The sequence below is a fragment of the Cyprinodon tularosa genome, unplaced genomic scaffold, assembly GCF_016077235.1.
Source record: "Cyprinodon tularosa strain WSP-4 unplaced genomic scaffold, ASM1607723v1 ctg461, whole genome shotgun sequence".
Lineage (NCBI taxonomy): Eukaryota > Metazoa > Chordata > Actinopteri > Cyprinodontiformes > Cyprinodontidae > Cyprinodon > Cyprinodon tularosa.
Genome location: NW_024039187.1, coordinates 51,898 through 74,464, shown reverse-complemented (window position 1 = coordinate 74,464; position 22,567 = coordinate 51,898). Strand labels below are relative to the sequence as shown.

Sequence of the window (22,567 nt, the reverse complement as noted above, 5' to 3'; positions counted from 1 at the left end):
GTATTTATTTATGTGCATGTTATAATATTTTTGTCTGTTTTATTCTTCCTTTGTATTTTCTTACCTTAGTTATTTCTTCGCCGCTTTTTATTTCTCTCTGCCCTTTTTACATTTCTCTATGCATTTTTGCCTCATTATGCAAATGAGGAGGGGGTGTGTCCTAGAGAGTCAACTTCTGCTCATTGGTTGGCTTGGCGGCCCATCTTCTTAACTCACAGAGCTCAGAGTAAATGTTCTCTTTTCTGTTGCTGTTGTTCAATTAAAGTATGTTTTAAGATCATTTGAGGCGAGAACCTTATACTTTTAAGCATCACCATATGGCCCATTAACAGATTTAATGCGTAATTTAAAAGAAAATGTGACGAACTTGAGAGGACCGTGGCAACCAGCGGAGCTCCGAAGCTGACGGCAGCCAGGTCTAACCACAGCCCATCTGCAGCGGCCCTCTCTCGGCATAGCCGTGTGTGAAGCGTGTTGATTAGCATTTTACTACATCAGTCGAATCTACAGGAGGAGAGTCTGATGTCGAGTCTGAAGTCATTAGAACTTGAGTAGGGACTTTGCCAAACTTTGCCAAATAGAACAAAAAATCGCCATCATAGCCTGGCTATAGACCTGGCTGCCGTCAGCTTCGGAGCTCCGCTGGTTGCCACGGTCCTCTCAAGTTCGTCACATTTTCTTTTAAATTACGCATTAAATCTGTGAATGGGCTATATGGTGATGCTTAAAAGTATAAGGTTCTCGCCTCAAATGATCTTAAAACATACTTTAATTGAACAACAGCAACAGAAAAGAGAACATTTAACTTAGTACTCTGAGCTCTGTGAGTTAAGAAGATGGGCCGCCAAGCCAACCAATGAGCAGAAGTTGACTCTCTAGGACACACCCCCTCCTCATTTGCATAATGAGGAAAAATGCATAGAGAAATGTAAAAAGGGCAGAGAGAAATAAAAAGCGGCGAAGAAATAACTAAGGTAAGAAAAAACATAGGAAGAATAAAACAGACAAAAATATTATAACATGCACATAAATAAATACTTAAAAATATAAGTAATTAAAAAATAAAGTTGAAGATTATAAAGGACAGAAAAATAAATAAGGTAAATATTACAAAGGCAAATAAATAAAGAAGCTAATTAAGAGTTATATACATTTATGTCTCACTTTTTTGTTGGCAATTAATTGTATGCTTATACATTTATTGAGCATTTATTTATTTCTGTATTTATTTTTAAATATGGCAGAGTTGGCCCTTCATAAAACACTTCCCAACAAAAATAAACAGCGAAACAAGGACTGAATTCTCCCCTTATTTTATACTTGCTTTTTGTAATTTTATTTTATATAATTGTGTTTATTTTATAATTGTTTATCATAATTTTCTTTTTATTTATTTGGTTGTATTTGAATGTTTATGTGAATAACCCTTTATAGCAAGACTACGTTATTTTTCCTTCTTGTGTTTTGTTTTTGTAAATAAATCCATATTTTATATTACACTGTATCTATTTTGGCTGTAAAAATATTTCAAAATAAAATAATAGTAAAAAAAATGTTGACGTTCCTGCAATTAATAATGATTCAGCTAAAAATGTGATGAACCCCTAGCCGATGCTGTCATTACTGATTTATAAAACAAATGTCGAATGCATTTATTCATGCTTTACGTTATTAATTGCTTTTGTTACTTTTTTAACCCAAAAATAAAGTTTTCCCAACAGAAATTGGAGATATTAATAATATTTTTTTCCAAAAGAAAATAACGAAAATTGAAACGTTTTGAAGCCTTTAATAATGATTTATGATAATAAAAGTGATAATTGAAAGGGTGAGATTCTAAATTAGTGTTGAACATGTGGTATAAAGTCTGGTTTAAAATTCAAAACAAGCCAATCAAGATTAACTCACTCTATCAAAATCACGATAATCTAGCATAAAATAAAAACGGTAATTTGATGTCTTCTGTTCTTTTATTACTGCTGCAGTGGGAAAAAAAAAAAAAACAAAAAAAAACTGGTGAAACATTGAACCGATCGTCATGGCCACCGAATCTAAATAATGCGATAAAATGACGCCCGGAAGCAGCGGGACCTCTGACCAATGACAGCCTTGGGCCCGGTTTGATTGACGTGGATGTGAACCAATAGGCTCGCTTCTTGGGGAACCTGCTGACAAACGTTTCAGCTGTGGTGGGGGAGGGGTGTCGATGAAGTTGGCGGAACCGCCATCTTGAAAAGTACAGTTCGATCATTTACCTTTTCGCGCCCGTTACAATCAGTTTCAGCGCATTATTTCCCATTCAGGAATTAAATATTGTTTCCAGATTTGTATCGGTAAGGCTCCGTGCTGATGGCGGGATAAGCTCCATCCTCTAGAGTCGCCGTTTTCAGCTGCCAGTCGGTAAGTGTCCCTCCGCCTGCAGACGGTTAGCCAGCAGCCTTCAGATAACCGGCTATCGTTGGCTGGCTAGCTCCAAACAGATTTTGCTTCCATGTCAATTATGGCTCATTAGATAACATTTCACAGCTCGGACTGATGTGGGGATAACGTCATAATAATATCATGGTATTATCTTGGAACCGGAACATGTAATGAGATGAAATGAGTGAAGCTGGAAGGAATGGGCTAACAGATCCTTCTTCCTCCCCGTTAGCCTACTGTACTCAGGTTCGTTAGCCTGAGCCGGTTGAAGCTCCGCTGTCATTAGCGCCTCATGTTAGACGCCGGGATGTATTTTAGGTCTGTCCAATCTGTTAGCTTAATGCTAGCTAACTCCATTTATATCAGGAAGCTCTTCCTGCTGGCTGATTTAGCGGTGCCGTGATATAAGTCACGGTCCTCCGCGGTTTGTCTCATTCAATCATCTCAGGGTTATCATCCAGCTGATTTATAAGTCAGGCTCTGGAAGGAAAATGAGCTGATCCGTTTAGGTGAACTTCATTTCCGCAAAGCGGATGTTGTCCACTTCAGGTCAGCATGTAAACAGCACTGATTAGAGCACGTCTTACCAGCTCGATCAGTTTAATTTACTCTGTAAGGGTCGATGAACCGGTAAGTTCTTAATGTTCCACCTCAAAGGTTTAAAGTAAAGTGTTGGAAACAATTCAGCATAAATAGAAACCGGTATTCTGGCTTTGTTTTTGTCTTCATGTATGGGGTGCTGTTGCTTTCTTTACAGTTTATTATTTGTGCCTCAGGATGTGATATTGATGGTGAGGATTAGGGGTGTGCAAAATAATCGCCATGACGATGCATCGCGATTTGCAAAATTAAAACATACATTTGAATGTTTTCATTTCATTGGTTTAAAGGACCACTAAGGCCATGTAAACGGCACTGATTATCCTTATTTTGTTATTTTAAGTTTGATGAATAAGATCTTTTTGTCAGTGTGTCCACGCCAGTAATAGTAATATTTCTGTCCAGTATGTGTTTTCATGGCAACACCTCCAAAAGTCGTTTTAAATAAATACAGCTATGTATGAATTCAGTTGCTTTCAGTTATGTATCAATTGAAGACACGATCCAGATCATACCCAGCCAGTCAGCCACTGGTAAGGGCTGTATCTTTTTCTTACAGTGTTCAGGGAAAATATCGCAATGCATCGCAATATTTCAAGTATCGTGATGCACGGTGATAGAATCGCATCGTGGCATGTGAATCGTGATTCGAATCGAATCATGACTTCTTTGCCAATACCCACCCCAAGTGAGGATGTGAATCTGTCAGATGACTCTGACTGTAAATCATGTACTAGTCTTATGTTTACATTTTATCACTGCAGCACTTTAAAAAGGGGAATGTCTTGATAGCTGTACTGAACGAAATCTCGTTTTGTATACACCATGTGTGCTCAAAATGACAAAGTCTAAGTGATTCTGTCTTCTCTCACAGGTGTTCTCCGATTTGTTTTGCTTTTTGGTCCAGTGTCTGTCTTTCTGCCAGTCCCGTTTGGCTCTCCTGGAATGGGCCACAACTTCCAAAGACTTGGAAAAATCTCGTTTTAACCTGAGCTCCACGATCTGGACTCTGATATATTTACAGGTAGGCATTGACAGTTCACTGTTCGGTGAGCTCTGTGTCGATTAACACTCCCATTGAAGATGCTGCAATGTTTGTTGGCACTGCAAATGTCATCACTAGAAATGTCCGATTGAAGCATCTGCTTATTGAGAAACATAGCGCTGTGGTGCTGTCTGTAGAAAGCAAATGTTCAAATGTCACTGAGTGGAAGTGGAGGAGAAAATTGTGGGCACAGGCCATAAAATAAGGACGTGAAAGATCGGAGTGTACTGACAGGGAGCCATCCTGTGATATGACTGATTCAGTTTGTTTTGACTGTGCTGATCTGGGCTGTGATAAAGGTCTGACTCGTGCTAGGAAATGTAGCATAATGTTCATGTTCTCTGTTTAAAAAATGTGTTTGGGATCCTTTTTTTTTCATTTAAGGAGAGAAGAGTGAAATAAAGCAAATTTTTAGTGAGGAACAGAAGAAGAAGAAGCATAGAATGAGGTAGCAGTGGGAGGAATGAGGGACAAGAGGCGAAATCTAAGCATGAGGAGAAAAAAAAATCCTCCCTGGAAAGTGCTGTCAACAGGGTTCATCCAGAGTCAAATATTTTCCTTCATATTAGGGCTGAAACAATAAATCGGATTAATCCCGATTAATTGATTATTGAGATACTTGTGAACAAATTTAGTAATAGATTAACCGTTAACTGGAGTATCGAGATTCTAAAACGTGCCTTTAGCTGACAGAGTGACCCACTTAAAGCAGGAATTATACCAAGATTGTAAAAAAAATATATATATTAACAATTTGTATTTAATAAAAAAAAAAAACCTTGTCTTTCATCCATCGATCTGCACTAGTTTTAGTTTCACCTGGTTTGATTTGGTAAAATGTCGTCTTTAAGGAACCTTTGGCTATCCGATTATTAATCATTAACTGGAGTATAGAGACTAAAACGTGCCTTTAGCTGACAGTGACTCACTTAGAGCAGGAATTATACCAAGATAGTAAAAATATATAAACATTTTCCATTTAATGAAAAAAAAATCTTTAATGAAACTTTGGCTATTCAAATATTAATCAGTTAATTGTAAAAGTAATCAACAATTTGATCAATTTGGTAAATAATCGTTAGTTGGAGCCCTACTTCGTATGTTCAGAGCTAGTTGGGTGTAGTTTGTCTAATTTACTGTTATTTGGGAACATCGTCTTTTAGTTTTAGGTGTGTTTGTCTACTCAGTTTGGACTTGAACTGAGAATGATGAATTTGGGGGATTAATCACCTGTTCAAACCTCTGTTTAGCTTTTAGCTGCACATAAAAACAGTTTTATGCTTTATAAAACAAATATTTCTAAAATGTTGCAGGGGAGGAGTTTCATAGACTCTGCAAACAGTTTTTAGAAGTTTACAGACATCTGCTGTCGGCTTTCTTAGCAGCTCTTCTGAGGCTTTTATGCTGATACTGAAATTATGAGTAAAACTAAATTAAGTTAATCATAATAGAAGTTTTGTTGAAGTTGTCCAGTCCTTGCTACTTTAAATAGATAATGCTTATATTGCATTTTACTTTCGGTTTAATAGAAAATGTTATTGACAACCAAACGGTAGCAGAGAATACTTCACATTACTGTAAAGCTTTAAACTGGAAGTAGCAGTTTAGGAGCTACAGGAGGGGAAAACGGCGGCAGGCAAATTTGGACCTTCCAGCATCTCCTGCTAGCTTGACCAGCCTAAGAACTAGCAGCCACCTCCTGCTCAGTCCTAGCTCAGGGCAGCGTGGACTGTCCAAACACCTGAGTCTGTGGGAGGAAGGAGATGCAGACCCCATGTTGGGATTAGAACCAAGGACCTTTTAGTGCTAAGAAGCAGAGTTAAGTTTCTTAGAAAAGAAGGATATAAAACTTTTGTGTTTTTTTTTTTTCTCATCTTTGCTTCATAGGCACACATTTAGGTCTCTCTGTGATTCTAGGGCTTCAACTAACCATTATTTTGCAAATCTATTAATCTGACGATCATTATTTCGATTAATCGGTTAATAATCAGATTGCCAAAGGTTCTTTTAAGAAGAATTTTTACTAAATTAAACCAGGGGAAACCAAAACTTTTCCGCTTGAGGGGTTCTGAATTATAGAGCAGATTGACAAAGGAAAATGTTTTGTTTTTTTTATCTTAAAGACAAAATTTTTATATATTTTTTTTTTTACAATCAAGTGGGTTGCTCTGTCAGCTCAAGGCATGTTTTAGAGTCTCTAAACTCCAGTTGATGATTAATAAATTAATTAGTTGATGATTATTTAAATAATTAAATAATTCAGATTGTTTGTCTAATCCTGAAAGTAGCAAACTTCCAAGTTCTGTTGTTTCAACTTCCACAACCTAAGGCTTTTTATCACCATGGGGACCAACGTCTTACACATGTACAGCTGCAGAATCCCATTTATTAGTATTACTGGTAGATATGGGTTAGCATAGCCTACCTGATCACCTCAATTCACTGGAACGCGAGTACCGACTCGTGTTCTCGCCAAGTCTGTTCTTTAAAAGAACCCAGGAAAGTCTGGACTCTGGGAGAACGAGGGCACACAGAATAAATTTGGGTCAATTGGAACAGCAGCGTACTGATGACATCACCACATTCAAAGCTAGTCTGGAGCTGTTTTTCACCTCCTGTTATTAATAGTCTCTAGATAATAATAAATTATTACTTTTTTTCATCTAGGGGTGGAATAATAATGAACACTGTCAGATAAACACAAATCAAATTAACATTTTGCTAAATAAAACAAACAAACCTCCATCAGAGCCAGCGATACTTCACACACAGCTATGCCGAGAGAGGGCTGCTGCAGACGGGCTAACGTTAGCCCTGGCTGCTACAGTCCTCTTAACATCAGAACTTTTTTTAATCACGCACTGAATCACGCCGTTTTTTTGTTTACATTTAGCCCTTGATTTTACGTTGTTACATCATGTTCTACTCACCCATATGAGTTTTGTGTCATGTGGAGCTGTTCTGAAGATATTCCGTTAGGTTATATCCAAGTAACGTCTTCCTATGGGCAACGACTTGAAGGCACAAACTTAACTGTTCATAATTTATTCTTTATGGTACGCCAGCATTCATAACATGTAGGAGAATCACTGTCCCCCAGACATCGGCAGTTATATTTTTTATATTTATATTTTTTTTAAACAAAGCTGAGTGTGTATGACGTCATCCACGCGCGCCGGCTACCGTTCATTCTTCCTGTCCGCTGAACTGCTGCTAGTTTTCCTCACATGCCTGGAAGATGTCTAGTGCTACTACCACAGGTGATCTCGCTCTCAGAATGTAATTGAACGATTCAGATTAGCTAGAATGAATAGAACGGGTAGAGCGTAGCCGCATGTGGCCCGGGCTGCCTGTCACAACTCCAGTCCGGCGTACAGATGACGTCATACACGCTCTGCTTTGTTTTAGAAATATATAAATCTGGTCACCCTACCATATCAACAGTTTGATGTTTCAGTGAGTGAGTGCTTGTTGCTATGACGCGTCTTTGCTCAGCAGCTTCGCTTGTTGTAAACCAACCAATCAGCTCACAGCTCATCTAAATATTCATGATCATACCATAAAAGGAAGAAAACCTGTCGTTTCATTCTAGGGCTTTTAACTAGCCTGCATTAGGGCTCATAGAACAGCTAATATACCATTTTCAGCCCAACCAATGTTACACACCCTATTCAGAGACCTTAAGGACCAAATACCCTATAGAATCATTCTATCACCCCTTAAAAAAATTACCTTTATTGAACAACGGCAACAGAAAAGAAAACTTTTTTTTTACGGCATTAGTGGCTCGTGTTCTATGGACAGTAGGCTGACAGGAAAGGGGTCTGAGAGAGGGGGAGAGACATGCAGGAAAGGACCACATGTCTCTCCACGGGCCAGATTTGAACCCGGGTTGCTGGCGTCAAGGACTAAGGCCTCTGTATCTGGGTCATGTGCGCTAAACACTGCAACACCTACAAACCAAGTAAAGAGAACTTTTAACTTAATACTCTCAGCGCTGTGAGCACTAACCCGGAAGCTGCTGCTGCCGCAGTGCATGCTGGGACAGCTGTCAGTCTGGAGAATGGACAAGTCTGCTCTGATGCATGCTAGGTAAAGAGGGAGGGGCCAGAACAACATCCGGGGTCTGCTGTTCTTGTGAATTGGAACGGCACTAGGGCTGAGACTGATGACGTGACACGAGGACACACAAGTACACATAGTGAGAAACGGCTTTAGTGTTTTTACTGACGGTCAAACGTAGGAAGAAAGCAGGCGGCCCGAACAGTTGGCAGCACAGGAACAACGAACCTGTGAGGATTTCTGCAGCATCCTGTCTTTGATGTGAAGTGTGTTTGAAGAAGTGGCCTGATTATTTTACTAAAAGAAAATCCTCCAAAGGTTTCTGATAGAAAAAAAACGCAGCCAGAGGAGGATTGTTTCCCTTCTGCTCATGTTGTCGTCCTCTGTTGGTTCATAGATCCACCATGTTTTGGAAATTTGATCTCCACACCACATCCCACATCGACACACTCCTGGAGAAGGAGGATGTAACCCTCACAGAGGTGATGGATGAGGATGACGTCCTGCAGGAGTGCAAGGCTCAGAACCACAAGCTGGTCGACTTCCTCCTGAGACCACAATGCATGGAGGACCTGGTCACCTTCATCACGCAGGAGCCCAGTGCTGATGTGGAGGAGAAGGTTAAATACAAGTAAGGAAACTGCTTACAGCTTCCCCTCTGACATTTGAGCCTGAGAACAGTAGTGATCCTGTTTTTATAATCTGTCAAAGGCATTAAAAGTTCACACTGTAAACATTTTAAGAGTTAATTTATCAGCACAGATTGTTGGATCTTTATTAGTCAATGAGGAAAAGTGTCTCAAGTCTAAAGGGCCACGTTTGCTTTCTAGGTATCCCAACATATCATGTGAGCTGCTGACGTCAGATGTGAGCCAAATCAATGACCGGCTGGGAGAAGATGAGAAGTTGCTGATGAAGCTGTATGGGTTCCTGAAGAACGAGCCCCCTCTGAACCCCCTGTTAGCCAGCTTCTTCTCCAAAGTCCTGTCCATCCTTATAGGACGCAAGCCTGAACAGGTAAGCCTAACAGCAGAGTCCGTGTGTTCCTCTAGACTCACTGTGCTGCATGTTTATGATGTTTCTCTGCTTCAGCACACCTAACTACTGTCAAGCAGAGCCGATTAATCTGCTGTCAGCTGATAACGGGCGTGTGAACGCTGGGAAACATGGAAGACATGCAGGGCAGAGAGCCAAAGTGGTTCCTTCAGGGATGCTGTCCTGCAGGTTTTAGAGGTTTCCTGCTCCAGCACAGCAGATTTCCATTGATAGTTTATTAACAGGCTTTTGCTGAACTGCAATCATCAGAATCAGCTGTGCTAAAGCAGAGAAACCTCTAAAACCTGCAGGACAGCGGCCCTCCAGGACCCACTTTGGAGATGCCTGATCTAGAGGTTTGTTTTCTAAGCCATAACAAGCCTTTTGTTTGGGTCACTCTATAAGCCTGGAACTCAACGCTACTCCAGACATTTGAATTGAAAAAGTTTCCTGTTTATTAGCTATTTTCAACATTTATACAAAGAAAGAAAGAACAAGTAAAAAAACAAAAAGCACTGATACAAACAAAACCGGAGGCATGTGCATAGATTACAGCAAACACTGGAGAAAATGACCAATTTATACATAAACCTTAACATATATCACTCAGATTCACATTACTGGTCTTTTCAACTTGAAATTCTGAAGCATTCCAGAGTGTGTTTTTTAAGCGTAGTGTATCCCACTTAAAGGGGAACGCCGTTTTTTGTTTACATTTAGCCCTTGATTTTACGTTGTTACATCATGTTCTACTCACCCATATGAGTTTTGTGTCATGTGGAGCTGTTCTGAAGATATTCCGTTAGGTTATATCCAGTAACGTCTTCCTATGGGCAACGAGTTGAAGGAACAAACTAAACTGTTCATAATTTATTCTTTATGGTACGCCAGCATTCATAACATGTAGGAGAATCACTGTCCCCCAGACATCCGCCGTTATATTTTTTATATTTATATTTTTTTTTAAACAAAGCGGCGTGTGTATGACGTCATCCGTGCGCTGGACTTGAGTTGGGACAGGCAGCCTGGGCCACAGGTGGTTCTGACCAAACATTTTCTTCAGAATGCCCCCCATGTTTATAGGGGGACAAGGTTTTCAAACGCTTTCCATGATCTCAAGCTTTGGATTAGCGTGTTTATTGGTAGCCCACAGTGCTATAATTTCAGTTTAGTTAGGTAGCAATTTTTGCATGTAAAGACAGTACAGGGTTTTTCGGCCTTGGGTAGGCCTCATTCACCTGTTTTTATAATTTTGTTGGGATGATATAGAGCAGTGGTCACGGATTAGCGGACCACGGTCTGGATCCAGACCCACCTGCTGGCTAATCTGGACCCAAGGTGATTTAAAACATTTATTAATTACCTCATGTTGTCCGACGACGGTGTCTAATTTCACTTGCACCGCTTCTCCTGTTAATACGGTAAAGCCATCCAGCACCAGGCTACACATTATGCATATTAGCCAATGAGCTGCTGTCAGTCTGGGTTGCTGCTGCTGCTACTTTTAGACACAGCAGGCAAACCGGGTGATGGGAAAGAAGGAGAAGATGATGAGAAAAAGAGAGCAGAGAAAGTGTGGACTGCTGGAAGAACTGTGGTGAACTGGTGAAAAAAAAGTGAAATGGTGCTCAAAGATGACCCTGCACATTTAGAGGATGTTTGGCTCAACCTGCTGCTGTGAAGCAGGATTCTCCACCATGAACAGAATCAAAAAAAAATCTGGATCCAGGCTCAAAATGAGCTCCTTGATATGTGCTTTAGAATGGCTTAGTCTCCATTCAAACCCAGGTTTAAAGCCTTGCAGGGCTGCATAAAGCCCACTGCTCTCATTAAGCCAGAAAAAAGAAAGAAAATAACAAACGCTCAGTTCAGGTATTTGATAAAATATGGGAATCAGGAAATTGTCTATAAACCAAACTGAATAACTGTTGTTTTCTACTTTAAAAAAACATACAAAAATGTTTTTTTTTAAGTCGACGTATAACATGAATGCATAAAAGCCTCATTTTATTTCAGTGTTAAATTCTGTTTAAAGTAACAGATTATAATTAAAAATGTCTCCGGACCTTTACTGGTTGATGATTTTCTTAATTTGGACCCCACTGATTTTGAATTGGTTACCCCTGGAATAGAGGATGAGCTGAGAAAGAACCAGTTCAGTCTAGATTATGGTGTCTGTTTAACCTGGTTGTAATCCAGCTGGCTCCAGGTTTCTGTCTCAGGAGTCATGGCTAATTACATGGAGTCATTGGCTCTGCAGCAATCCCTCATACTCTGCAATAACATGGTGACCATGGAAAGAACCCACTGATTTTATGAGCCAGGCTCAGTCTGAGAGGCCAGCTGCTGCACAGGAATACTTTCTATGTCAGGAAGTCCAGAGGTTCCAGCAGACGTGCGGCGTTAGCTCAGTGGCTAACACTGTCATGTAATAAACCAGATTCTTCTGTTCTTACGTCCAGTGTTGATGTTCCTGCTGACTTTGTTTCTTCCTCTCTGTTTTAACAGATAGTGAATTTTCTCAGGAAGAGGGATGACTTTGTGGATCTGATGATCAAACACATCGGGACCTCGGCCATCATGGACCTGCTGCTCAGGATGCTCACGTGCATCGAACCCCAGCAGCTGCGGATCGATGTTCTAAATGTGGGTACCAGGTCTGCTGAAAACCTTTGGTTTTTGGCTGAGAAGCAGAAACAGTCCTTCACAACTTTCAGGCTGCACCAGGAAGCATCCATCCTTTCTAAATAACAGAACCATTAAACCTAGATGTGCTGCTTTTTATTTAACCCGCTGGTTTAATAGTCGTGCTTTTTAGTAATTAGGAAGCCTAGAGCAGCGTGGGCTACGTGGATCGGTGTAGGATGTCAGGCTAAAGCTGTTCCTGTTGCCTTTGATAGTTTCACAGCAGATTTTTTTTTCTTCTTTTACATAAAATGTGTAAAAGCTGAATTCTGTGGAACATTTTTGGCGCCTTAACTTTTAATCTGAATTTTAATAAGCAAATTTCAAATGTTTAGTTGTTCAAAGACAGAAAACATCTCTGGTTCCTCATTTTGATGCATTCACGGAAAGGGAAAAAAATGGGAATATTTGGTGTTGGACCCACAAGTCCTGGGTGAGATTCGGTCTGTCTTGTTTGTGCTTCCTGCTCTCTGCCAATAACCTGTAATCTGTGTTCTTTCTCTGAAGCTGTTTTATTTCCACCTAACGATGCATCGTTCTGTTTCCACCTTGATTTTTCAGTGGCTGAATGAGGAGAAAGTGATCCAGAGGTTGGTTGACATGGTGCAGCCCTCTCAGGATGAAGACGTGAGTGTTGCACAGCAGCTTCATGATGCTGTTGAGCTCTTCCTCGTATTGACCAGGTTTTTTGTCTTTGCCACAGAGACACTCCAACGCCTCACAGTCCTTGTGTGAGATCATCCGGTTGAGCAGAGACCAGATGTTTCAGGTCCAGGGCTGCTCAGAGCCTGATCCTCTGCTGGCCACACTGGAGAAGTAAACCTTTTGCTCTTCATTTCTGAGGCGGAACGCGTTGGTTTCGGTTCCATGTGGTTCACCATTGGCCGGCAGAGCTCCGCCCCCTTTTTCAGTCCCTGAGGTCATAGGCTGATGCTGGAGGCTGTGATTCGGGTCTGGACTGTAGAGACCGGTCCAGCTCTTCATCTGGAAGAGGAAGGCTCCTTATAACAATGAATCCATTTTTGATAAATTAACTCATTAAGTAATCAATCAATCATCAACTGGAGTATGCAGACTCTTAAAAATTACCCTTTTGGCTGACAGAGTGACCCACTTAGAGAAGTTATTATACCAGATGAAAAAGTTTACCTAACAAGCTAAATAATTGTCTGTCAATCAGCTCTGTCCTCCTCAAGTGGAAAAGTTTTAGTTTCTGCTGGTTTAATAAAAAAAAATCGTTATTCAGGAACCTCTTGCCATCCTATTATTTATCAATTCATTGTAAAAAAGAATCAACAGATAAATTGATTAGCAAAATAATGATTAGTTGCAGCCTGCAGTCCATCTCCAGGCTGTTCCTGGAATGTTGGAGTCATACCTGCAGCATTTAGCTGAAGGAAAACCACTGAAATATTCTGGAAATAAACTGAAGGCCACAGGAAGTGTGGGGGATTAATGAGTTTCATCCATTAATCAAATTTTTGGAAATAAGAGCGTCGTTCAGGGAAACGTTGGTTTTTGTTCCTGGGCGTAGATCTGTAGATTTCAGTTGGCCAACCAGCAGCTATCAAAGCTGCATCCCTGACTGGTCTTCGTTATGATGAAGCTACAGGAAGATAAAATAGACTTTTCGTCTGAGGTCATGTCTCCCCGCCAATAATCCAACAGAACCAAACAGCTAGCAGATAGAGAAGGAGCAGCTACAGAAAACATCAGCCAGCTATTGGTGGAATATTGAGCGGTACCACAGCGGCGTTCCCTGACCTGATAGCTATGAATGCATGTGGGATGCATGAGCTTTGTTTTGCTAAATTCACCATAAAAACGGTTATTCTGGGCTACAGGAAATCCTGAACCGATTCAGCTTTATTATGAAACCAAATCCTTCAAAAATATTCCAAAGTTTTAATGGACCTTCAGTTTGACAGTTTTTAAAAATCTGGAGTTTGGATACGAGTCCATGTCAGCAGGCAGAGTTCTGTTTATCCAGTGATTGATTGATCTGATAGATGAACTGATTACTGTTAACCAGGGCTGAGTTTCTTCCAGAAGTAACAGGTTTCTTCCGGACAAGTGGAAGAAAATTATACCTTAAATTTTTTTCCCCCCATTTCTTCTGGAAGAATGTCCTGGTGATAGATCATATTTTAGAGAACTCATTACAAAGCAAACTCATTACAGTAGTAGCCATTCAAAATTTTCCCACTTTCCTCGGCTGGTCCCTTACAATTTATTTTTAAACATCTAAAATATTCTTTCTCTCATGATTTGTGGACATTAAGAGCTAAAGAGAAGCGTTATCTCCTGGTCAGACCGTGTAATTCAGTGAAAGGATGGAGTAAAAGTAAAAAAAACTATGCACACCCAGGAGAAGGCCAGTGGCTGGAAGTTGGAGGGGATTTTGCTGCCATTCGGCTGCCTTTTGACTGGGAAGGGCCATTTTGAACGGCTGCTACTGTATATGCATCAGGCTACATAAGGAGAAATCTTTTCTCTTTGAGGTTTTTACGGCACCAGTGGCTCGTTTACTGTTAAGTTGGCTGAGAGGAATAGGGGTACAAGAGAGGGTTGAAACTCATCTACCAACTGAAGCTGCTGTTCTTTCAGACTCGTCTGAAGAGTTTGGCTGTTTTCTTTTCCTTGTTCCAGTCGATGCCTTGAGATGTTTCTTCTGGGTTGTTCTCACATCTTCCCATTTCTCCTGGTCTCATTCAGGCAGGAGACGGTGGAGCAGCTGCTCTCCAACATCTTTGAAAAGGATAAAAATGAGTCCGCGATAGTCAGCGTCATCCAGATCCTGCTCACGTTGTTCGAGACCAGGAGGCCGGCGTAGGTTCCGCTCCCTGTGCTGCTGTAGCTGCCAGTAGTGTTGGTCGGCTGCCTTAACGCCGCTGCTGTCTGTCGCAGGTTCGAGGGCCATATGGATTGTCCTCCTGGGATGTCCCACCCTTCGTTCTCAGTCAACCACAGCATCCTGGAGGCCGTGAGACCCCGGATTAAAGATTTCCATCAGCTGCTGCTTGAACCCCCAAAGGTGAAGCACCTGGACTCATCAGCCAATCACAGCTTAGCCTTTCAGTGTGGAGGGTTGTTTACCTGACTGCTGTTTGCTCTCCTTCTTTAGAAGAATGTTCTGAAGACGACGTGGGGAGTTCTGGACCCACCGGTGGGGAACACCAGGCTCAATGTGGTCAGACTGGTGGCCAGTCTGCTGCAGTGCAACGCTCACAGCATCAACACAGAACTCATCAACCTCAACACTCTGGGAGTCATTTTAGTGAGTAACCTCCTCCCCATCACCCACCCTCCCCTCCCGGGTTGGTACCAGAGACAGTTTTACTGTGCTTCTGAGGACAAACCGAGCCTCACCTCCATGAATCGCTGCTAAACGCTCTGTTTTCTGCTCTCTCTGCCAGGATATGTATTTCAAATACATCTGGAACAACTTCCTCCATATTCAGGTGGAAATCTGCACAGCAATGATTCTGGCCATGCCTCCGGCTCCCACAGACGGCCAGCTGGATGGGGAGCAGGGCACGGCGCCGGAGAGCGCCCTCATCAGACATGTAAGATCTTCTCTGGCTCTTCCGCGTCTTCGGTTCAGCTAAACTTATGATTGAGAGGTTTTTAAAATCCAGTTTCAAACCAGACTCTGTAGGTGTTGTTTTTTAGATCAAAGCCTTACTTGTCGTTAGCTTTGTGTTTGTTAATGGTTAGATGCATATTAATGATAGAATATTGTATATTTCTGAGATCCTCCCATATTTTTATAGTTTGCATTTTTCCCAAGTCCCTGTTTACAAATGACACTATGTGTACTATCTGAGTCGTGACGTCCTCTGAAGGAAGAAGCAGGGACGCATCTGAGGTCTGTTTGGACAAGAGCTGTGAAAACAATGCCATATGGCAAACTCTCCAAAGAAATCGGAAAAAGTATTTAGATTTCAATTCTATTCAGTTTATTTCTATAGCTCCAATTCACATCATGTCATCTCAGGTCACTTTCCAGTTCACCAGATCATCCAGTCTTATTTATTTAAAGTTTTCTATCTAAGGAAAACCAGCTGATTGCATCGACTCATTGACTCTTCAGCAATCCCTCACACTAAGCATGCTTGTAGGGAGAGTGGAGAGGAAAAACCTCCAACAGAACCAGGCTCAGTGTGAAGAAATGTATATTAGAAAGTCGTGTTTTTGCTTCACTAACACTGAAACTAATTTTTCTCCTTTCAGGTTAAGAACTGTAAATAAATGTTTTAGCAAAAGCTTTAAAAGTGCCTCAATTGCCCCATTTCCAATAGCCCTCTGAAACCGATCCGTGCCGAGTTCGGTTCCTTACGACCTTTTAAACATCACGCTAGCACGGATTCTCGCCTCCTATTGGCGGCAGACATGGGCAATGTGGAGTCAACAAGTCATCTCCATGTCATGTATTTGTTCTACCCAGCCACTGAAGCAGGTGAGTCCAATCTTCACCATGAATTAACCTGTGCAGATTGGACTCACCTGGTTAATTGGCTGGGTAGATTAAATACATGACATGGAGATGACTTGTTGACTCCACATTGCCCATGTCTGATTGGCGGTCCACGATACTACAGCTCTCACAGCGGGAATTACGCAAACAAAAGTGGCGGTGCCCATAACATTCAGGAACTTATGCCTGGATAAGAGTCCTGGATAAGAGTCCTGCACCCAAATTTCAATGAGAGCCTGGGTCTCTGCATCATCCCATGTCGCACCACGCTCTTTTGATGCCATTTATTATAAACCCTTTTTTAGAGCAAGTTAGCGTTTTTGATCACTTCCATACCCCTTACAAATGGAGCCCCAGACCGTTCTCTGCACGGTTTCTAAAGGGCAGTTTGTGCTGAAACCAAACTGCTTTACTTCTTATTTTATTTCCTTTGTGACGACTGGCTGACTTCCAGACTGTCAGCTGCTTTATAAACCGTTGTTTGTTTTCCTCCAGCTGTTTCAAGCCTGTCAGCTGATCCAAAGAATCGTGGAGGCGTGGCGCTCCAACGAGAAAGAACAGTAAGCCTCCTCGTTGATCGGACCGAGCAGAGCGGCCTCCACCAACGCTCCTGTCTTCCCCTAATCCTGCCCTTCTGTGTGTGTTTCAGAGCAGAGGGCGGCCGGCGGCGAGGCTACATGGGTCACCTCACCAGGATAGCTAATTCTGTAGTTCATAATAGCGACAAAGGTCCTAACGGCCCACAGATACAGGGACTCATCTCTGGTAAGGAGTCATCTGTTTGAGTTTATAGCTGAATTCTACCTCCAGGATAAACCAGTGTAGCTTCCAGTTGGACCAGTAAAAGGTCCAGTTTATGCAAGGGAATCTCCTCTGAAATTTTCTCAGAAGGTTCCTGTGCCTGGGAAGGTTGATTCCTCTAGAAATAGGATAAGAATGTGATTTCATTAACTTCCTCAGTTAAATTGTGACCAATGGTAAACTGGCTGTTGAGGCTGAATAACTGGGCTGTTTTTGGAGCTAACCGCCGGCGTTGCTGTGTGTGACAGAGCTGCCAGCTGAGGACAGGGACAACTGGGAGGCCTTCATTTCAGGCCAGCTCGCCGACACAAACAAAAGAAACACAGTGGACCTGGTGAGCTCCTGACCTCCTCATCCTGGTTCTGCTTTTAGTTCCAGACTCTAAAGGTTCTGATCCGTTTCAGGTCAACACTCATCACATCCATTCTTCCAGCGATGATGAGGTGGACTTTAAAGATGGCGGCTTTCACCCGGACTCTTCAATCCAACAAGTAAGACGCACTCAAATACCCCCCCATTGTAGAGCCGCACATCTAGATATGTCAGAAACTGTTGTAATGATCTATCCACACAGACCTCCTGACTATTGGTTAGGATTTAAGTCTGTGATTCCAACCCTGATCCTCAGGGACCTCTGCCCTGCATGTTATAGATGCAGCACAGCTGAGTCAAATGGTGGCTCCTCCTCTGCTATCAGGTGCTGCAGAAACCTGGGAACCATCTATTCTTTTCTGGTGTGATGCAACATGCGGGACAGAGTCCCTGAGGAACAGGGGTTTAGAACCACTGATTTAGGTGGAAGTGGGTCAGAACCGGGATGGGACAGTGACATGTCCCTCAGACTGCAGCAGGTCATCTAGCTAGAACTGGTGTTCTGTCAGTCCATCATACCCATAGCAACATGCATTAGAGTCTTCTTCCTCCACTCTCCTTTCATCCAGTCACTCTGTTTTATTTCCCGATTTAGTCAGGTGTTTGTCATAGTTTTGTGCATAAAACAACAAAAATCCTTCATTAGGTTCACTACACACATTAGCTTAAAAAAAAATGCATGTCCACTTGATGAGGATCTTATCAAAGAATGATCAGCATTCTTTCACAGAGAATTAAATATTTATAGGGAGAGGATTCTACAACTCAGTGACAGGATATGAGATTTATTTGTTTTAGTTCTTTTCAAATATGAGCAGCATGCGGATCATTTTATTTATATTTACAGCACATGAGGAACTACTGAAATCATTTTCAGATTACACTTGAACAGATTAATTCCACGGACATAAAGATATAACTTTAGGGTAAGAATTTGCTCAGTGATAACAGCCTGCTGAGCCTACTGGTACAATCTGAAGCCCTTCTATGGGACTGATGGCCGCTAATAACGATCATGCGCGTCATGCTTATTACTAAGGGTATGTTGAGCTGACAGAACACCAGTCCTTTAAGATGAGAAACCAGGTCATGCTGCAGTGAAAGTGAACTGATAGGAGCCCTCAGCTCCAGGGCCCGGTCGGCTCCATAGTCCCGCTGCCTGCTGCTGCGACTCCATGCCAGTCTGGAGCAGAGCAGGTCGTTCAGGCTGATGAAGAGCAAAGTGGAGTTTGCAGGTAACAGACCACACCTGCAGACTGAGGATCACGTTTCCTGGACTGTTATCTAGTAATATTTATACAGTCAGCATAAATATGAGCGTTGAATGAAAAAACTTAAAAATTTAATTTCCTTCATTAGATGCAAAGAAAACCAGGTGAGACGATCAGTAGGATGTAGAACTCGAGACCGGCCTTGGTCTCCGTTTGTACTGGGCCTCAGACAGGACAGCCCATTGCTGATAGTATCCTCCATAACTTACTGATTCCCCTCAGAAATCGGTTTATAAACACTTCAAATCATTGGTAGTGTAATGATCTCACCTTCAGAGCTACATTCAGCTCAAAGCTCTGCTGATAACGCTGTTACCTGAGATAACTTTAACCATATTATTAATGAAATATAACTATGTAATCAGAGTCAGCAGATCTCTAAAGCCGGGCATACACTGTGCGATATTTTTCCATCGTTACACGCAGCTACTGCTCAAAATGTACGATGAAACCGCTGGGTTTAAAAGTTCAAAACAAGAAGCAGGTGTGGAAAAGAAGCGAACCATTTAGATTTACACTGCTGCAGGAGGTTGATCCATCACTCTCCCATCCCTATTTGTTAAACCCAGCCTGGGAAATCAGCTATACACTGATCAGGGGAAACCGGAAAGCATCATGGAGCTCGAAGCCACATTTTAAATCCCACTTCAGCCCCAGCTTTCCGTTTGTTATCAAACTCCTCAGAGTCTGAAACGAAGCAGCCTTTGTGACGCTTCAGGAAGTCCTCTGCCCACAGAGTTTAGATGATTTCCTTTTCTTTCCCAGCCAGGTTTCTCCAGCTGCTGGAAATGTTCTTGTACTGTGCACCTGTCTTTTTTTTAACATTTTCTGTGACACATTTCCACATTTGTAAAGTTTTGTCCTGCAAATAATGTCTAGCTGTGTGTAGAGCTACGACTATATCATTATCGTTGGTCCTGGGTCTCGCCAGGCCTTTTCTGATTATCAGATGCAACAAATGACGTCCAATTTTATTGAGCAGTTTGGCTTCAATGACGAAGAGTTCGCTGACCAGGATGACGTTGCAGAGTAAGTATTCATCCTGCATGACTGTTACTGTCTGTCTGTGACGCCAAAGACAGTCCGAACCTGGTGGAAACGCTCCGTTCAGTCATCCATCTTTATGACACCATCTAAGAGCCCCTCTCTATTGATATAGGAGTTCCTAAGTGGACTCTGTGGGGATTAAGCTGAACAGAGAGCGTATTCACTGCTTCGCCTGTCTTTTGCTGTCTGGAGCTTATTTTTCTGTGTTGGGGTGACTGGGTCTGTGTGGTGGGGAGAGCTGGCAGCTGATTGGTGGGTTAGCAACACTTCCGACTTAGAGGATTGGCCTCCTGTTTCCTTCTGCTGCTTCATGAGATCAACAGTAATCAAAATAAGCTATCTCAATCCGTTCTAGGGATGTGGATGAAATTCAGTTTTGCAGTATATCGTGATTTTCGTCTGCCTGATATAATACCGATCTTTCAGTTCTCATTGTCAATTTTAGAAAAACAAAAAAGTTTATTTAAAAAAAATATATGGGACAATGACTACCTCTGCACCACCACTCTAGCATGTAGAGCTGTGGAGCCCTTTTGCTGTGCTACTCATTTCCATATTTGTAGTTGAGGTAGCTCCAAACTCCAAACAACATGGATACCAAAATTCTATTCAGTTTATTTTAGGGATGGGACGATTTATGAAAACAGTCAGAATCGTTCGGTTCGACTGTCTCGGTTCGGTTCGCGTGTGTTTCGTTCGGTTCATGCGCTGCTCCTTTTTCTCATAGAGGAAGCGATTACACTCCAGAGCAGAAGGTGGCGGTACTGCGACCAAAGCCAACTGCCAGTAGTAAACAAGAAGAAGAAGAAGCGAAGCAGCTTAGCCGGGTGTAGCAGGGAAAAAAATCAGTTGTTGTGGAGAATTGTGTCGGACTGGCGAGTGGGAAAGAACAGGAGTTGGAAGACGCGCCAGCAGCACTTTATAGGTCTGCTGTATGGGAGCGCTTTGCATTTAGAGTGACCTACGATGACGGCGGAAAGAAAGTTGTGGATAAAAGTGCAACAGTGTGCAAGCATTGTGCAACACGTTTTGTTTATGCTAACAGCAACATGTCATGCTAACCCCGAAATCCCTCATACTCCGTCAGCAACCCCCGCTCCGCCCCGCTGCGCTCCAGACCGGCTGCTCAAAGCAAAGCCTACAGCCTCCTCTGTGGCTCCCGTCCACTCCCCTCTTAGTTCCTTGGAGATGGTAGAGAGCATGTAACCTGACAACAGCCAGATGCATGTCTCGCTCCGGCATTGTTAGGTTAGAGAGCATGCGCCAGATGATTAAATTCAAAGCAGCAAAACATACGGAAATGATCCAGGGTTTCCGCGGATCATTTAAAATAATTACAATCCATTATTTTTGGGGGGATTTTTTCATTAATTTCATAATTTTTTATGGGATTTCGTTGTAACGTGTATCAAATCGAACCGAAAACCGTGACCAGAAACCGTGAATCGAACCAAACCGTGGATTTTGTGAACCGTTCCACCCCTAGTTTATTTCTATAGCTCCAATTCACATCATGTCATCTCAGGTCACTTTCCAGTTCACCAGATCATCCAGTAAGATTGATTCAAAGTTTTCTATCTAAGGAAAACCAGTTGATTGCATCGACTCATTGACTCTTCAGCAATCACTCACATTAAGCTTCTAGTCTAGAAGCTAATCCCTTTTTTTCTGTGGGTAAACTGGCAAACCGGTTCAGCTTGATCCATCAGGGCGTTTTTAACCTGCTGATCTCTGATCAGTACCTGCAGCCCAGCAGTCTGAGATGTTTAGGAGCAGAGTCATACATAAAAGTTCAGCAGGAAGTTCTTTATCTGGGGAGAATTGAGCTCCTTTCAAAATAAAAGCCCAGGTTCCTATGGGGCCAGTTGGGCTGTTAATATTATTGTACTTTGTTTTATTCCAGATCAGGGAAGTCACAATCCTTCACAGCCGCTCTCCTGCAACGTTTCTTTAAGCTTTGATAATTTAAACTGTTTGAAACCAGGAAACACTTGTTAGTAATTTCCCCAAATGAAGCGACTTGCCTTGATGGAGTAATTGCCAGCAGTTGATCCTCATCACTTCCAGGCTTAACCGTCTCTGCATGTCTGCTCCACCTCCTGTGGTTCACTTCCTGTTGGGATTCATCTCAAGTCGTAGATATTAGCATTTCTAGCAGTACTAATGATGATGTGGAACAATGCCCCCTACTGGGTGGTAGAAATGGTGCTTTCTGGGTTTAAAGGGATAGTTCGGTATTTTTGACATGAATCTGTATGGCATCCCCATCACCAGCGGCATGCAATCACACTGACTTACCCCTGGCAGCGTCCTGTGAGCAGAGTTATCGTCCAGTTTTGGTCAAGCCGAAAGTAGTCCGGCAGGTTTTTAGGACCAGCGAAATAAAACTTTTCTCTTCCCAAAACATTATGTGTTCAAAAGAGTGATATTTTTGCATCCCAAAAACATTGTAGTGGAAAAAGTCACACGTCGTTATCAATTGGTCCTATTTTCTCTCTGTTCGTATCAGTGCGCGCCGTCATTCAGACAGCGAGCTCAACAACAGCCAGATGCATGTCTCGGTCCGCCCAGCTAGGAGCTAGGACGCTCACAGGACGCTGCCAGGGGTAAGTCAGTGTGATTGCATGCCACTGGTGATGGGGATGCCATACAGATTAATGTCAAAAATACCGAACTATCCCTTTAAGGGCATATTTTATGGTGGTTAGTTCTGGAGATATTCTGATCTGAACATCTGTTTCGGTTCTTATG

At 42.2% G+C, this 22,567-nt stretch overlaps 1 protein-coding gene across 8 annotated transcripts in view; it reads left to right on the top strand.

Moving 5' to 3' along the window:
• Nucleotides 1–2,178: 2,178 nt before the first annotated feature.
• The window catches only part of ppp6r3 (protein phosphatase 6, regulatory subunit 3), a 31,424-nt gene continuing 11,035 nt past the window's right edge, over nt 2,179–22,567 (top strand). For 4 of the 8 annotated variants that reach the window (XR_005282145.1, XR_005282144.1, XM_038301121.1 and 1 more), the window contains exons 1-16: nt 2,179–2,400; nt 3,896–4,045; nt 8,526–8,759; nt 8,959–9,145; nt 11,672–11,809; nt 12,410–12,475; nt 12,552–12,664; nt 14,564–14,677; nt 14,756–14,882; nt 14,973–15,125; nt 15,265–15,414; nt 16,821–16,885; nt 16,975–17,090; nt 17,375–17,460; nt 17,531–17,617; nt 19,701–19,798. Coding sequence is in view for 6 of the 8 variants with exons in the window: in XM_038301121.1 (XP_038157049.1) it covers nt 8,533–8,759; nt 8,959–9,145; nt 11,672–11,809; nt 12,410–12,475; nt 12,552–12,664; nt 14,564–14,677; nt 14,756–14,882; nt 14,973–15,125; nt 15,265–15,414; nt 16,821–16,885; nt 16,975–17,090; nt 17,375–17,460; nt 17,531–17,617; nt 19,701–19,798 (1,727 nt within the window). In the remaining 2 variants the exon portion in view is untranslated. The remainder of the gene's footprint in view (nt 2,401–3,895; nt 4,046–8,525; nt 8,760–8,958; nt 9,146–11,671; nt 11,810–12,409; nt 12,476–12,551; nt 12,665–14,563; nt 14,678–14,755; nt 14,883–14,972; nt 15,126–15,264; nt 15,415–16,820; nt 16,886–16,974; nt 17,091–17,374; nt 17,461–17,530; nt 17,618–19,700; nt 19,799–22,567) is intronic. The other 4 variants (XM_038301125.1, XM_038301123.1, XM_038301126.1 and 1 more) reach the window with 2 other exon arrangements.